This window comes from Podarcis filfolensis (assembly GCF_964270895.1).
Source record: "Podarcis filfolensis genome assembly, chromosome: 10".
Taxonomy (NCBI): domain Eukaryota; kingdom Metazoa; phylum Chordata; class Lepidosauria; order Squamata; family Lacertidae; genus Podarcis; species Podarcis filfolensis.
In genome coordinates this window covers 61848206-61865913 of record NC_139612.1, presented here as the reverse complement: position 1 = coordinate 61865913, position 17708 = coordinate 61848206, and the positions used below count along the sequence as shown (strand labels likewise).

General features: G+C 43.5%; 1 protein-coding gene across 2 annotated transcripts in view; it reads right to left on the bottom strand.

The window, feature by feature from the left end:
• Positions 1-17708, bottom strand: part of PDE3A (phosphodiesterase 3A) — a 280152-nt gene that overhangs the window by 78944 nt on the left and 183500 nt on the right. For both annotated transcript variants that reach the window (XM_083572596.1, XM_083572597.1), the window contains one exon: positions 15075-15125. In XM_083572596.1, coding sequence (XP_083428722.1) covers positions 15075-15125 — 51 coding nt within the window. The remainder of the gene's footprint in view (positions 1-15074; positions 15126-17708) is intronic.

The window sequence follows — 17708 nt, the reverse complement described above, 5'->3', positions numbered from 1 at the left end:
ACAGTAAAGGAGAACATCTGGTGAGAAAGCACAGCCCATCAGCCACAAGATCTCCCAACGGGCAACGCTTTAAAAAAAATGAACTACTAGAGCCTTTGGTTTGTGAGTCTCTGGAGGGGGGGGGAGAAATGGTGAAAACTTTCACTCGTTTAAACTCTCTCAGCCCAAAGCAGCTATATCTGAAGAGTACCATCCACCCCCATCCCACCAACACAGGCCTCCAGGAAGCAGAGAACTATGTCTTGCAATAAAACCATTTCCAAAATGTTCTCCCATTTCCAAGAGATTGCTGTTCTTTGCCATTCTGAACTCTTAAATGTTCCTTGCTTCCCATGGAGCTGTTCCTGCTAACAGCAGCCCAGATCTATTGGCATGAAAGCATGTCATGTAGCAACGTGGCTGAAGCTAAGCAAGACTGGGAACAGTGTGAACGGTGGCCTTGGACCAGTAGTGGTGGTTGTCCACATGCCACAAAGCAAGTTCTGCTCCAAAAGGGGTACGGGGTCCAAATGTCTCTCCCCTTACCTGGGGACTGAAGGGAAGCAGTGAGAGGAGGGGGTGTTACTGGGTTGTTTTATCATGTATTTTGTGTTTTTATCTTGTATTTCTATGCTGTGAACCGCCATGTGATCTATGGATGAAGGGCAGTATGCTAATTTAATAAGCTACAATGAAAGGACTGGACAGGGTTTTATGGTTGGTAGAAGAAGCCAAGGGTACGTGGGTGGCGCTGTGGGTTAAACCACAGAGCCTAGGACTTGCCAATCATAAGGTTGGCGGTTCGAATCCCCATGACGGGGTGAGCTCCCGTTGCTCGGTCCCTGCTCCTGCCAACCTAGCAGTTCGAAAGAATGAAGTGCAAGTAGATAAATAGGTACCGCTCCGGCAGGAAGGTAAACGGCGTTTCCGTGTGCTGCTCTGGTTTCGCCAGAAGCGGCTTAGTCATGCTGGCCACATGACCCAGAAGCTGTATGCCGGCTCCCTCAGCCAATAAAACGAGATGAGTACTGCAACCCCAGAGTCAGCCACGACTGGACCAAATTGTCAGGGGTCCCTTTACCTTTACAAGAAGCCAAAGGTATGCATTTCATTATTTCCCTTGGATTTCACCAGGAGAGAGACTACAAGGCAGGACCTCCAAAGAGCTTCCCAATGATGCAAAAGATGCAATTGGAACTGGTCCTCCAGGTCTATCTAGTCCTCCATATCCTCTCCATGTTACACCACCTCCTAGATCTGCTTCACCCCCCAAGTGCTTTTGCCTGGCTAGAATGTGCCCTTAATGCCTCTCGCCTGTCTGGATGGAGGATCGAGAGGGGCGTTTGAGTGTGTTTGGGAATCAACCTACTGTGCAATGGTGAGATTTACATCCATTACTCCACCCACTCTGGCCTCTGGCTCTGCCCACCACTGCCACCTGGTTATCGGGATGTTGTCCACAACACTTGGCTGAAAAGGGTTCCTTGCTAGGGCCAATGATTCCTCATGGACATGCTCCTCAAAGTGGGTATCTCCACAGTGTATCTAGGACACAACCCTGGCAATTGCTTGTTGGCCCAGCATGAAATTATCAAGCTGCTTCCAACGACTATTCCCCAGGAAAAGCAACCCTTATCTTGCTATAAAAGTATAGTTCTAGCTAAGGTGAAATGATTGATGGATTTCTTACTTCAATGTCATATCAGAGTGAAGCCTTTTTATGGCTTTATGAACTGACTGCAGCAATTATTGATCCTTTACAGCATTCATTTAAACCCAGCATCCTGCTACACTTACACAAACACACACAAACAGAGAGAGTCAACAACAGCTTTCCATCAATGAGTAAAGGGCAAAGATTCCGACTGGTAGTAAATCTCGTAAGCCAAGCTTTGATGGGAATATATAAAGGCAGGCACAGATTTTTAAAGATGCGGGGATGTGCGTTGGAAAACTGGAGCGCAATGAAATAACAGGCACCAAAGTGTAAATGAATGTCAGGTCAGAATGAAGCACGTTCATAAATCCCTAAACACCTCTATGTTCCATGTATCAGTGAGCACATTGCTGCTACAAGCCCTGTTCCAATTGTAATAGTGGTAGATTTTGCTTTAACTGGGTCCAATATACCCAACAAATGTGGACACAATGAGGGCAAAGGAATTTGGCTCGTGGGACTGTGCCCGCTTGATTCGGTGTGCCAAAATACCGTACTTTTTGCTCTATAAGATGCACCAGACCACAAGACGCACCTAGTTTTTGGAGGAGGAAAACAAGAAAAAAAATATTCTGAATCTCAGAAGCCAGAACAGCAAGAGGGATTGCTGCGCAGTGAAAGCAGCAATCCCTCTTGCTGTTCTGGCTTCTGGGATAGCTGCGCAGCCTGCATTCGCTCCATAACACACACACACATTTCCCCTTACTTTTCAGGAGGGAAAAAGTGAGTCTTATAGAGCAAAAAATACGGTAATGGTTTTGCAGAGGGAAAGACATGCATTTAAACACAACCGAACCTCACAACCCATACTTATTGGGGGCTTCAACCAATCCCATTCAACCCCCATGATACCTTTTTAAAAAATCAACTTTGTCAAATTGTCATATCGAATGGACCTGATTGGCACATCCCAGATTAATTTGCAGACCAGAACTGAGTTATTCAACAGTGTTTACACTTCCAGTACCTCCTCTGCTGGAAGCAGTATGCTTCTGAATTCCAGTTTATCAATGCATGTTTATCAAAAGGCATGTTTGGGAGAAAATACCTTTAGAAATGTGTATTTAAAATGAGAATCTTCCTGCAACTTTTGCAAGCTGCACAGAGGACTCCTGGTCTGACCCAGTAAAATCTGTCATTTTCCGAAGAACCTGTTTTTTGTTTTGCCTCGCTTCCTGCTCTGATTTTGCCCATGAGCACCAAACTGCCCGTCACCTGGAAGCGCTCTTGGAGAGCCTCTTTAGCAAACACGACAGCTATGAAAAGGAATTCTAGCCAGCAAGCCCGCATTTCCTGCCTTTTAGGCCCGTAATGCAAACCATTCATACAAAATCTCTCAAATCAAAAGACAGGACCAAATGAAAACCACATTACTAATATTTCCCCTTTCTGTTTCCTCTTTCTGTACTTTCACCTAAAAACACACACACACAAAAAAACCCCTCCTATGGGACTTTTCAGTAACAATATTCTTCTTAATGCCAACTTACAATCCATTTCCACAGAACAGTAACATTGAAGTGAAAGCATAAAACTATATTGTTTACAATAATTTGAATTATGTTTACACACACACACACAACCCACTGCCAAATCTCTGTTCAATTTGTTGGATCAGTTTTGAGGGTTGCAATCAATTTAGATTTTCAATGTGGAGTTCAAGAAGCAAATAAAGAAACATGCTTTTAAATATAGTGGACACTCGGGTTGCGAACGTGATCCGTGCGGGAGGCACATTCACAACCCACAGAATTCGCAACCCGCAGCGCCGCATCTGCGCATGTGCGGGTCGTGATTTGGCGCTTCTGCGCAAAGCGCGATTTAGCACTTCTGCGCATGTGCGAGCGCCAAAACCTGGAAGTAACCCATTCCGGCACTTCCGGATTTGGCGCGGTGCGCAAGCCAAAAACACGCAACCTGAAGCATCTGTAACCCAAGGTATGACTGTACTTATTTACAAAGCTTGAGGAGATGGCACTATTTATTTACGGGGCCAGTTCAAGATATTTTGCTGCCTGAGGCAAAGGAGAAGATGCTACCCTCCCCCAAGGCACATACAAAAGCAAATTGAACTTGTGTCAATACTAGTGAGAGTGTTTTCCCATCCCATTGAGGAGAGCAGGCTAGCGTAGAGGGTAGTTCTGCCTCGGTAAGGCGTCCCAGATTCTAGGAGCAGCCACTGAGAACCCTTAATGATACAATTTCATGAAATGCAGACCTTCATAGAATGGTGTCCTTTGGAAGACAAACAATTCAGGGCGTGCCTGGAAACAAATGAGTTCACAACGGTCCTTAAATCAAAGAGGATCTGGAAATAGAGAACCTGGCAACTGGCAATGTACAAGAACAGCTCCGGAAAGTAGGAATGCTGGGCATTTGCCAGGGCCCCAAGAGCAGTAAAGGACCCTGTGCCCTGATGGAGCTATGATTCCTACTATTAACAGAATATTCAAGGAGATCAGCCTAAAAAAGCATTCTTGATTTTCTTGTCCCTTCTCTTCCAGCTTTAGTAGGTTCTCTGGTAGCCCCTGAAATTCTGGGGCCAGCGGTCGTCCAAAGAATCATAAAACTTTAGTGTTGGAAGGGATCATGATTGCTCATGAGGCTCATGTTCAACTGACTGAGATACCCTTCCCAGCAAAATAGATGGGGTGCAGATAATATTAGTGAACAGAAGAGCCAATCGACATGGTTAGCAATTGCAATATATACCAAGCCACTTTAGAAAGATCTTTGACGAGGGAGAATTCAAACATGCAATCTCATCACCAGCATGAGGCTGCTGACTGTGTGCTTCATCCCTTGGCTGAAGAGTTTGCATCAACAAGAACATTTGGGACATTAAGAGAGTAGCTCCACCATCCACCATGTATGGAAGAGACTTACGGATTAGGCAGGGTTCTCTTAATTAAAACACAGACACACACATGCACATACCTTGCTAAATCCCGATTGTAGCAATGGCTGATATATCAAGGTATAATGCAACGACGAGTTTAACGTCAAGGCAAAAAAAACCTGTGACGGTGCCAAATAAAAAAGAGCTAATAATCAAAATGCAATTTTATGGAGCCCTCTCGCATGGCCAATTGGTATGAAAGCCAAGTATCTGTCTCAGTCCCTATGCGTGTGGAAGAACCTGATGTTGGAATGCAGCTATCTTCTGAGACCACGATGGTCTCGCTACAGCCTCTTAATGCAATCAAGATGATGAAGGAATGTTTACTTGACTCTCTTTTGCCAGGGAACCTGGAGGTAAGTCAGTAGGAAAAGGAACCATTTGAAAAATCCAAGCTACACGGCAGATAATAAGAGCTTGATCTGTCTCGACAACTTTAAGAACTGCAATTGCAGATCTACTTTTTCCAAAGTTTATTATTTCAGGTGGTTTAAAATGCAAACATAGGTAAAAGAGGTCCTTGCTTTTTTTACATTTTACAGAAAACACATTGGATTTAACTCTAAAAGTAGTACTAAGCAGATCCCAACAATTTAGGGACGACCCCAATTTTTTCAATGTCTTTTTTAAAAAATGGATCTGCTGTATGGGTAAGGGTAGGGCACCCCCAAAAAATATTCACACGGCTCTTTTCCCTTGAAAACAAGCAATTATAAAAAATCTTGCTACCACCAATAAGTTTCTGGGATCGAAGCAAAACACTTTACCCCTCCTTACTACTTTCCCTCTCTTCATCTAAAACAGGAGTCAGCAACCTGTTTCAGCCATGGGCCAGTCCACTGTCCCTCAGATCATGTGGCAGGCCGGAGAATATTTTTTTTTTGGGGGGGGGGCAAATGAATTCCTATGCCCCACAAATAACCCAGAGATGCATTTTAAATAAAAGCACACATTCTACTCATGTAAAAACACACTGATTCCCAGACCGTCCGAGGGCCGGATTGAGAAGGCGATTGGGCTGCATCTGGCCCCGGGCCTTAGGTTGCCTTCCCTTGATCTAAAACACGGAGCATGGTCCTTAGTGCTCCACAGCTGGAATTACCTTTTGAGCAATCATCATAGCTTAGAGCTGCCCCTTGAGACAGGCTTTGCAGGAGAATTACCCGCGATCTGCTCACCTTCGCTGCAATTCCTCATATGACTGCACTGATGGTTAAAACAAGTGGAAGAGTTATTAAACCCAGATCAGCTCTCCAGAAGAAAAAGAAGCAATTCCCCAAAGCTCTCAATCAACACTTTGCAGCTGTTCAAGAGAATCGAAACCTGCACACAAGTAGCTTTTTCAAGCCTTCTTTTTTTTCCCTCACGAGATACAGCGGATCGATAAGCAAGATTCCGCCCCCCACTGCTCCCTGTGATGTGATTCTGTGCATTTAGATGAATAAAAAAAACTCATTCAATTGTTTTAGACTGCAAGAGGCGGCGTCAATTACTACCCACACAAGAAGCACACTCCAGAACAGGTTGGAAAAATACAAAGCAGAATAAATAAATAAAATATCACCGTTTTCTACAGTATATTTTGGAGGTTCATTTGCCTCCAGTGGTGGCTGGTGCCCACTGGTCCATGTAGGGTTGAAAACAGTAAGTGGCGACAGAGCCAATAACAGGCAGAGACGACTAGCTCTAATTTTCTCCCTATCCTTCTCCCTGCTGAGTTCCTTAGTCTTAGTATTGACCCTTGTAGGTCTCAGAGGAAGATGAAAGGCACTGCCACCCCCTGAACTGGTTGTAGCAGGCAGGTGGGGCTTAGCCAGAGGCGTATCTTGGGGTTGGCGAAACCAGCCAACGTTGGGCATAGGTCGTGCAAAAAGCACCCACTAGACTATGGAGTGTATGACACATATTTGTGTGGCGATGAGACACTGCTGCTGCGAGAGAAACTGCCCATTCTTCTCATGCTGTGGCACAAGAGTGTGCAAATTTTTCTGCCATTCCTCCTCACTTTGCCCTCACTCTGTACGCTTCAACTACTCAGGTCACATAAAATATATTGATTTCTAATGTGCCTATTGTGGTAAAGTGATTTTTTTTGGGGGGGGGAGAGAGAAACAGGTTCTTGACAAGGGCACAAGGGACCCTAGGGATGCCTCTGGGGTTAAACATATTAACACTACAATATAACTAGAGAAGTATGTGCGTGAAGGAAATAAAAATTCCTATCACTTTATTCCTATCACTTCACTCCAGTATACCTGAAGGAGCGTCTCCACCCCCATCTTTCTGCCCGGACATGGAGGTCCAGCGCCGAGGGTCTTCTGGCGTTTCCCTCGCTGTGAGAAGCCAAGTTACAGGGAACCAGCCAGAGGGCCTTCTCGGTAGTGGCACCCACCCTGTGGAACGCCCTCCCATCAGATGTCAAAAAGATAAACAACTACCTGACATTTAGAAGACACCTGAGGGCAGCCCTGTTTAGGGAAGCTTTTAATGTTTGGACTACTGTACTTTAATATTTTGTTGGAAGCCGCCCAGAGTGGCTGGGGAAACCCAGCCAGATGGGCGGGGTATAAATAAATTATTATTATTATTATTATTATTATTATTATTATTATTATTATTATTAGCTTGTTTGAAAGTCCGCTCACCTGCATTTTTCTCCTGTGTACTGTAATGGCTGGTCTGCACCATTTCTGACACCACAGTAGGGCCACTTTAATAAAACTGCTCCACGAGATGGCTGATATTGCCAAGTGGCTGAGTCCAAGTGCTAGCAAGATCCAGCCCTCAAAGGGCAGAGAGATGGCAAATAATGGGAACAGATGGTAAACTGACCGGCAAGAGCAGAGAAGCTGGCTTGCTTGCCATCCGTCTGGACATGTAGAGAGTCAGCTCCATAGCTTCCTTCGGCAAGTTGCCCCACTTTGACCAGAGCTCAGCAGACGACATAGTTGCACAGCAGAGACTCACCGAACTGTAGAGTTGGATGGGACCCCAAGGATCATCTATTCCAACCCCCTGCAATGCAGGAATCACAGCTAGAGCACACCTGATAGCTGGCCATCCAACCTCTGCTTAAAAACCTCCAAGGAAGGAGAGCCCACCACCTTCCACTATAAAACTGCTCTTGCCATCAAAAAGTTATGCTGAATATTTAGTTGGAATCTCCTTGTCATTTGAATCCATTGGTTTGGGCTGCACCCTAGGAAGCAGCAGAAAGCAAGCTTGCTCCATCTTCCAGCAGGAAGAAACATGGGATCATCAGCCCGCCTGATCAGAACAACTCTGTTGTTGTTGCGTCCAGGTGTCAACTGCCTGCAAGTCCCTCTTGTAGAGGAAGAGTGCCAGTGTGGTGTAGTGGTTACGAGCGGTGGACTCGTAATCTGGTGAACCGGGTTCGCATCTCTGCTTCTCCACATGCAGCTGCTGGGTGACCTTGGGCTAGTCACACTTCTCTGAAGTCTCTCAGCCTCACTCACCTCACAGAGTGTTTGTTGTGGGGGAGGAAGGGAAAGGAGATTGTTAGCCGCTTTGAGACTCCTTAGGGTAGTGATAAAGCGAGATATCAAATCCAAACTCTTCTTCTTCTTCTTCTCTGAACAGACTTTGTGGCGGTACAGTGAAGCAGAGTTTTGAATGAAGCAGAGTTCCTAATTGACTCCAGGTCTTCCAGCCCAAACCCTGGGAAGCCTTGCATGTAGTAAGCTACTGATCTGGTGCTTCTCATGCACACTGAATGTTTTTTCCCCTGTCGGACTATTGAGAACCTTATACAAGAAAACTTTCCGATCAACTAAGTAAACCGCTCCACAAGTATGGCTTACCACATGGTAAATGCCACCAAGTTACAGATCTGAAGAAGCCTCCACCCAACAGGTATTAACACAGAAAGTGGTAGCTCAGTGGGTCACTTTAGATGTAAAGTTCCTGGCTTAATGAACCATAACTTTGATGCTTCCGTTCCCCACAGATTGCCAGTGTTTTGATTCTGGTTTGCTTAAACTTCAGCTCCTTCAATACATCTGAATCAGGGAGCTGTGGGAAGACGCTGGTTTAACAGTTAGGATCTTAAACTATGCAACAAACCAATGCCTTTTCCTGGGTTTAAAAATCTGGTTCGTCAACCAGCATTAAACACCCCAATGTGTGGTAGCACTGGGGTTAGGACATGGTGGGAGCAGCGAAGGAGGTTGAAGGAAGCCGGGGTTGTTGCATCCAAAAAAGGACGCTGTGCTTGCCTGTCTTCTCCTGGTATATACAACAAAAGCTCCACTCCTTTGAGCACATATGCCCCAACACCCTTGCTGGCAAGAGTGATGCAATCTCCACCACAGAGCTAAAAAAGCTCAGATAATAGATGAAGCTTAATGGAGCCAGGAGCAACTTTTATGAACCAACTTTGCACAGGGATATTTTTTTTAAAAGAAGTCAACATTCTTAGATGTTTACAGCAACGTTTTAAGGGGGGGATGACAAATACTTGGGATTTTTGCATTTGTACTAATGCCACAAATGTGCAATTATATTCCGCAAAGGATAATTGAGTCTGTCATGCTGAGTTTTAACCAAAGGTCTGCATGCAAAGTAACATCCTTTGAAGAATAACCATATGCAGTAAATTTATTAATTTGTTACCATTCAACCACTACCAAAACCCCAACAGCCTCTGCTGTGTAACACACTTTTCAGAATTTCTCAGTAACACATAAGCCACGAATTCACCGGCACCAGCTAACAAATTATTCATTACTTAAATGTAGACATATATAAATGTGCAACTCACACTACCCCTAATATTTAGGCTGGGGTTCCTTTCCAAAGGCTACACAACAAATCTAAAACTATTACACTATTTGCTGACTCTCTGCAACTCTCATCAGAACCGTGCTCTTCAGATCTTGCCTTGGCAGATTTGCTATGTGCTGTGATGAACATGATCTTTTTCAGCAACCAAGGCATCTGGCTTCTACAGCTCTGAGAGAAGCACCAACTGCAATTTTGAAGCCAAAACCTCAATAACAAGCTTGAGAGAAATGACAGGCAATGCCCACCAGCTTCCTAGAACCGTAAGAACAATAACTGGCAGTTCTTTGTGCCATTATCACCAAGAGATGAAAATATAAAGAGAAGCCCACAGTACCTGATCGGTAACAGGGATAGACTCCCACCGCCGCTTCAACAAGAGCAAAGGTCGCCGCTTCATGCTTCCCAGTTTTGCTCAAGAAGGCTCTTCCTCAGAATAATTTCAAACCAGCAGCAAAAAATATTATTCCCGATCCTTACGTTGCATCGCTCAAGTCGACTTCAAGGATCCCAAAGTTTTGTGTTTGCAAAGGTGTTGCAAGGAAGCCGTGGGGGAAATGGTGGATTTGTTTGTTTGTTTGGTCCAAACTCTTCCCAGTTTTGCATGCCTTGATCTCTCTATAGGAAGCAGCCACGGAAGAGATAGTGGGGTGGAGGGGGGAAAAAAACAACCCAGCAGCATTCGATGATGAATTACCTCATAGACGCATGAAGTAGGTAGACAACACCACCAGACACACTCAATCTGAAAATAGCTGTTGCTTAGGAACTGGAAGGGTAAATTGCAGCACCTCAGCTATATATAATTGAGAGCTTTTACATTTAATGTGAATTAAAACACACCGGACCAGTGCGCCTGCCTGCCTCCTTCCCTCCTTCCCTCCCTCTCTCTCTCTATATGAGCATCATCTCATGGAAGTCTGCAAAAGGAAGGACTGCCTGTTCCCTGAAGACCAGGGGTTATGCCTCAACACCCACTCAACAAACCAACAGCACCAGAACTGTATCAGCAGCTAAATCCTGTCCATATGGCATCCTCAATAAACTGGAGTCTTTTTTCTATCTCTCGCTTTCCTTTAAAGAAAAAAAAAAACCCAATGCTTTGCAAGTCTCCCACAGAAGGGGAAACGGCTTAGGAGTGGAGCATTACACAAAAGAACCAATGGAAAGGTGTACACCTTATACAAGAAAACTTGTATAAGTTTTTGCAGGAAGCACACCTCTACAGGTGAAGATCTGTGCGCTGCAGGCAAAGTGTGTGATGCAAAGTTTTGGATTTCCAACAGAGGCAGCCTTGCTGGCCAGAAGTCATAATGCCAATATCAGAGTGGCTCTGTACAAATCTTTGGTGCGACCGCATTCGGAATACTTGGTATAGTTGTGGTTGCCTCACCTCAAAAAGTGGAAAAGGGACATGAAGCTACCTCTCCCCGCTCAATGAGGAAAGGTTCCAGCATTTGGGACTTTTCAGTTCAGAGAAAACACAAGAGGTGATACGACAGAAGTTTAGAAAATGATGCATGGCACTGAGAAAGTGGATAGAGAAAGGATTTTATCCTTCTCTCATCACACACTGGACCTCCAATGAAGCGGGATGATGGAAGATTCAGGGCATCTGAACAGGGCAGGTTCATCTATGGAACAACTGACAGTTGAGGTGGATGATGAAGTGGCTGTGCAATTGAGTCTCCTTGTGCACAAGCTCAACCCACATTGATCATGCTGTTACGAAAGGGTGCAGCAGAGTTGTGAAGCGGGGAGTCAACAAAGCCAAAGAGGTCTAAACTGTTCTGCAGTAAACATTGGCCTATCCAAAGACACACAATATATCATCCATGAAATGCCAACTGGGTCTTAAGATCTGGCCCTTAGCTTTCCCCATGATTAAAAAAACTGGCACAGAAGGCTGGTTAGATCAGTAGCAGCAGAGGAAGAACAGCTGTTGGTGCTTAATTTCTCAGAAATGGCCCCACCAATCCTCTGGCCTCATACAACCTCCTTCAGCCTCTGAGACTCAAACTGGGCCTTGAGTATGACCAGGCCTTCTACACATATAACATTAGGTGTCAATTGTGTTCTTTAGGGCTCTTGAAGATTCAACCATGCCTTTCTATCCTGTATAAGATGCATCTGCTCCTCAAAGTCCTGGCTGGTGCCCAACCTGCAAACCAAGCTTCAAGCAACACAAGCCAAAGTCTCAGCTTGAGCTTAAGACCAGACTACCAGCATCTCAGCAAACTCCCCAGAAAAAGAGTAAGCTCAGTTTTTCCAATAATTGTTATCACAGTCAGCCCAGAGAGCCAGATCCTGAGATTGATGAGAAAGTTGATTTATGCCACTGGTCCTCACCTGAGCAGTTCCTGACCCATATATGGGTAACAGCTAGGGATTGGCGAATCTGTCCATTTTGGTTTCTTGCATTTTATCTCTCTCTCTCCCTTTTCTTTGTCTCGAGGTCAGTTCACATTAATTTGCAATTCCTCCCCCGTTTTTAAATTCACATGAAATTTCATCAGCATTTAAGTCCATGTTGATCCCAATATATGCACATCTTTACATGCAATCATGCCTAGCATACACATTTTTGCAGAGTAATTTCCCTAATATAATTGTGAATACGCTATTTTCACAAACACATGGATTTTAATGTACACTCTCCGTTTTATGTACTTTCCTGTACACATTATGTGACTGGAGAACTGCATAGCAAAATTCAGAGAAGTGCGAATTTTGGAGAATGGCTGTGTTTCAGTTCCCTTGTTGTTTTTGAAAGTGCAAAATAGGTAGGATGGCCTTTAAACACAAACTGGATGAGATTTTTCTTCCATCTCAAGTCACAGCCTTATCTAAAGTGGATCATTCTATTTTGCTTTGTTTTTTCTCTTTGTTTTTTCTTCAAAGAAGAGTCGAGGAAAGGCTGATAGAGGCCAACAAATGGAAACCCAAAGGATAAAGATGACATACATGCTAAAAGTGAGTCTCACATTCTGGGTTGGAGGTAAAGGCCCTATGTCTCAAAAAGCTGACGACCACCAGTCTAATTTCATGGTAGATTAACCCATCTTTGTGAAGTCCCAATTATTTCTCCTTGGGCACACCTTCAAGATTGCTTGATCTTTAACTTAATACTCAAAATTATTTAATATAGGTGATATATCCTATGAAACATATTAACTCAAGAGACAAATTTTCCACTTGTTTGAGGAAGAAGATTTCAACAGTACGACAATTCTGCAGTCCATGGTAAATCTCACAGCAGTCAGCATCATGGGGAAAAGTTCAGAAAATGGATGAACACAACACTTCTCTCTCTTCTCTTCCCTTTCTCCCTTCCTGACTCTCCCATCGACACTTCTTTCCATTTTCCTCTGCTCTCCTCCTTGAGGGCTTCTCCTTCCATAAGTACTCGGGCTATTATTTTAAAACAACCAAGTTCATTTGAACTTTACAAACCTGAGGAGTTTTTCACTAATCACCAAACAGACAAGTATAACACTAGTCGTTACAGTACACTTTATTTTATTTTAAAAACTAAACCTAGCAACTCTTCAATCACATAGTAGTTGGAGATGGACCACACTTCTTTATATGCAGATGATTCAAATAAATATGGAATTGGCAACCTGATTGTGTGACAAATCCCCAAAATCTGTTGCGTTTCCATGGCAGCAAAGCCAAACAAATAAATACAAATAAAATAAAAGCACACAGTATGTCAGCGTTATAATTCAGCTCAGTGTTGTGGCCGAAAATATGTTTATATTTCCTTGGGAATAAGCTTCCAATCTTCAGCTCTCATTCCTAGTGTCTGTCCTTTCAAAAACTAATCAAGGTATGCAGAAAACAAGGAGAAGCTGGTTCAACCATTGGGCAATATGTCCTGTTCCCACTCTCCCAGTGGCCAAAGTATAATAGATTATCTCTCTCTCTCTCTTCCATCTTGTGTTAACCAGATGTCTCAAAGGTCTTGTGCTGTTCTATAGCCATTCTCTCTCCTTTCTCTATATGCTGCTCTTTCACTTGACACTTGCCAGTTCTCCACTATGGGCTACCACTTCTTTCCCCTAAGAGACCCTCACTCTTGTAACACCCTTTCATGTGACTTCTAACTCTTCCTTTGCATTAAAATACTTTCTTAAAAACATAAATGTTTTCTGGTCACGTGCAAAAACAAAGCAATTTCGGAAGACACCGACAGATATTATACAAGAAAATGGAATGTACTACTTTTTAACGAACCTACACACACACGCACACACACACACACACATATATATATAAAATGGGGTGAATATTAATTAATAAAAAAGCAATAGTGCCTTGTATCCCATGGTAGTCCTACTCAGAGTAGACCCAGTGAAGTTAATAGACGCAACTAACTTAAGATTCATTAATGCCAAGTATAACTTAGTTGGGCAGAACCCATTATCCATATCTGTCTGTATTATAGGACTAACAGCCCAGTCCTATGGATGTTAATGCAATGGTCCCAGTGAGTTCAACAGGGCTTAGTCCCAAGTAAGCATTTTTAGGATTACAGCCTTACAGCACAATCCTAACCATGTATATTCAGAAGTAATCCCATTGAATTCAATGGTGCCGGCTCCCAGGAAGGCTGGGCTAGGGTTGCACAGCACGAACGTATGCTAATATTGCAAAGCAACACTCAAATGCAACAGCAGATGTCACCAAGAAGTCAACAGCCTTAAACAATTGAAACATCCGTGATGACACTTCGTTATTGATTAATTAAAAGCATGTGGTTCTTGCTCCTCAGACTAAAAACGTCAAAGCAGCACTGTTTTCACCAAGAGATGCATGAGAAACATACAAAGCATTTCCGATATAAATTAGAGGGATACATGCAAAGCAAATACGCAAAACCCGCCATCTAAAGGCTTAAAGATGGTCACGTTTAAAAAGCTTTGAAATTATTCCATTCAAATAAATTAAAACTGGTAATTTGACACCACGTATATAGCTTTGAGGAGAAGTCTAACCAGCTGACTGGCCAATAGTTACGTAGATAATTCATCTCTGTGTCCTTTCTTATACACATTGGGAAAATGACAGTCATTTTCCATGCAGAGGACATTTGGTCTGTGTTGTTTATGGTGGTAAATAAATATCCAGTCAGGATAGGTATTCACCATTCTATATATTCTATATATTCCTTGTGGAACTACAGTCATACCTCGGGTTACAGGCGCTTCGGGTTGTGCGATTTCGGGTTGTGCACCGTGCTGAACCCAGAAGTACCGGAAAGGGTTACTTCCGGGTTTCGGTGCTTGTGCATACGCAGAAGTGCTAAATTGCGTTTGCGCACATGCAGAAGCGCCAAATCGCAACCTGTGCGTGCGCAGCTGTGGCGCTGCGGACGCTGTGGGTTGTGAACAAGCTTCCCGCATGGATCACGTTCGCAACCCGAGCGTCTACTGTATATATTCTGCAGGAGCTTTATCTGATTTCAGGAAGGAAATAAGGACCGATATCTCATTACAGGTCACCATTCAGATAGGTATGAGAAGTCCCTACACACTGCTGGTACGTTTGATTGCCCAGATTGACCACCAAATATATTGGAGAAATATTTAACCCAACGTAGACTCACATTCCCAAAGAACGACATTCCCAACCCTCCTATTACACCAGCTGTAGGAAAACCTTGCAAAAACTCACCTGAGATCCTCTGGGTCCTCGTTTGTGATCCCAATCAGAATGTCCCATGATCTGCAGAAACATAAAGGAGAGATTACCATTAATATGATCACAGAATCATAGAGTTGGAAAGGACAGCCCCCTACAATGCAGGAATCATTCACCCAATGTGGGGCTCAAACCGACGACTCTGAGAATTAATAAGAGTCTCCTGCTCAACAAACCTACCTAGGTATTAGAGCTTTAAAAGGTAAAGGGACCCCTGACCATTAGGTCCAGTCGTGGCCAACTCTGGGGTTGCGGCGCTCATCTCGCTTTATTGGCCGAGGGAGCCGGCGTACAGCTTCCGGGTCATGTGGCCAGCATGAATAAGCCACTTTTGGTGAACCAGAGCAGTGCATGGAAACGCCGTTTACCTTCCCACCGGAGCGGTACCTATTTATCTACTTGCATTTTGACGTGCTTTTGAACTGCTAGGTTGGCAGGAGCAGGGACCAAGCAACGGGAGCTCACCTGGTCACAGGGATTCGAACCGCCGACCTTCTGATCGGCAAGTCCTAGGCTCTGTGGTTTAACCCACAGTGCCACCCATGTCCCTATTAGGAGCTTTAGAAGAAGAAGAAAAAAGAGAGATCTCTGCCCCAAGGAGCTTGCAATTTTTGGTAAGGGGGATTTGGAATTTATGGTGAAATAAAAGGGACTGATGAACTTTCTTCATGCTTGCTAATAATAAAAAAAAAATGCATGTTACAGTATCAATGTGTATGTTTTATTATTTTGTTCTAAACCAGATTAAACATTTTATATAAAGGGGGATTATGAAAAAAAAATTCTAAAACCATTCAAATGCCACCTAACATTTTTTTAAAAGAGTAAAGCAGTTTACAATACACGCTCATTAAAATCAACACAATAAACTATTATGAATAAATATGGCAGAATCCATAAAATCAATACAGTAAACAATGAATAAAAATGCCAAAATCCATAGCTGAGTAAAAAGCAGCAGGACATTCTAACAGGCCCGAAAGATCTCATTATGTAATACGGTGCTGTGCTTCTGGTGCTTATATAATATATGAGGGGAGGTGGTTTTTGAAGAGAGGGCACCACAACAGAAAAGACCCTGCCCCTAACCACAGTGCTATCAAAAATAATAAATATCAGAATCAGCTCACCAGCCATGATGCCCAATTCTCAGCAGGTGGACTGACTGCTTACCCGGAAATAGGGAGGAAGGAAAGTTCAGCATGCTGCAAACTCAATTTAGTATAGTGATACCTTGGGTTACAGATGCTTCAGGTTACAGACGCTTCAGGTTACAGACTCCGCTAACCCAGAAATAGTACCTCGGGTTAAGAACTTTGCTTAAGGATGAGAACAGAAATCGCACGGCTGCGGCGCAGCGGCAGTGGGAGACCCCATTAGCTAAAGTGGTTCTTCAGGTTAAGAACAGTTTCAGGTTAAGAACGGACCTCCAGAATGAATTAAGTTCTTAACCTGAGGTACCACTGTACTGTATTGGCTCTGTGTTGAACTCTCCACCCCCTCACCTCTCCCAGAAAGCAACAGTGACCCACCTGCCTGAAAAATATCATGGCAGCTGCATCCCATCTGGTGAGCAGCTTCGGATAAATAATTCTTAAAACCAATTACTCAAGTTGTTTCTCTTTTTTCTTTCAAAAACCGCCTTTACCAATGGCGTTTTGGTGTGCAACTAGAAACACTGAATTGTAGTGCAGGTAAGCTTCTTGCAAAATACCACATGAAAATATAAAACGAAACAAGTTGCAGGAGTTTTAACCACCAATGCAGCACTTCTGGTCCACAACCTGGTGTCCAGAACTTACTAATGAACTGCGCTGGCACCAAGCACATTTCAAATTCCTACTTCGACGATCAACCCACAAGCAAGCTGCTTATGTAAAGCATCCAGCTGTGTGATCTGAGTCTACCTTGTCAACGCTGCATGTTTAACATTGCCACAGTCTGACCGAGAGGCATTTTTGCCTTAATGCAGAGATTTCGCAAATTGGAAGAAAAAATTCTTTGACATTTTGTGAAGGTTGCAATCAAGGGACTCCCAGATGAAGTCATTCCAATTGTGCATCATCCTTAACAAACGGCTTAATGGTGTCCGTCCAACTCTCAAAGGAGACACAAGGGGGTTCAACCTAAGGACTGTTTTGTAGATTGTCATAAGCAAACATTACACAGACGCAGCAAAAGTGCTTTGTGGTCGCCATCCATACAAGCACACGGAGATTTCTGCATGTGAAAATCAACACAACTACCAACAAGGCTGCCCCACACTTTTTGTTAGCTATCCAAAAGACATTTTAACTGAGGAAATCACTCTGGATGGACATCAAATAGTTACATTTTCTCTAATATGCATCTCTCTGTGTTACTTTCATTAATCTGTTTATTTTTTTTAATGTACACTTTACCCTAGTCTATGTATTCTTTTACTAATTACTTGGCTGAAGAACTGCCTTGCAAAATTCAGAGGAGTGTGAATTTAGGTTGGTTATGTTCTGGTTCTGGAAGCGTTTCGAAAAATCAATACAACTCTATATTTTGTGGTTTTATATTTTGATTTTTACTATGAACCACCCTGAGACCTCTGGGTATAGACAAATGACGTGCGCTCCC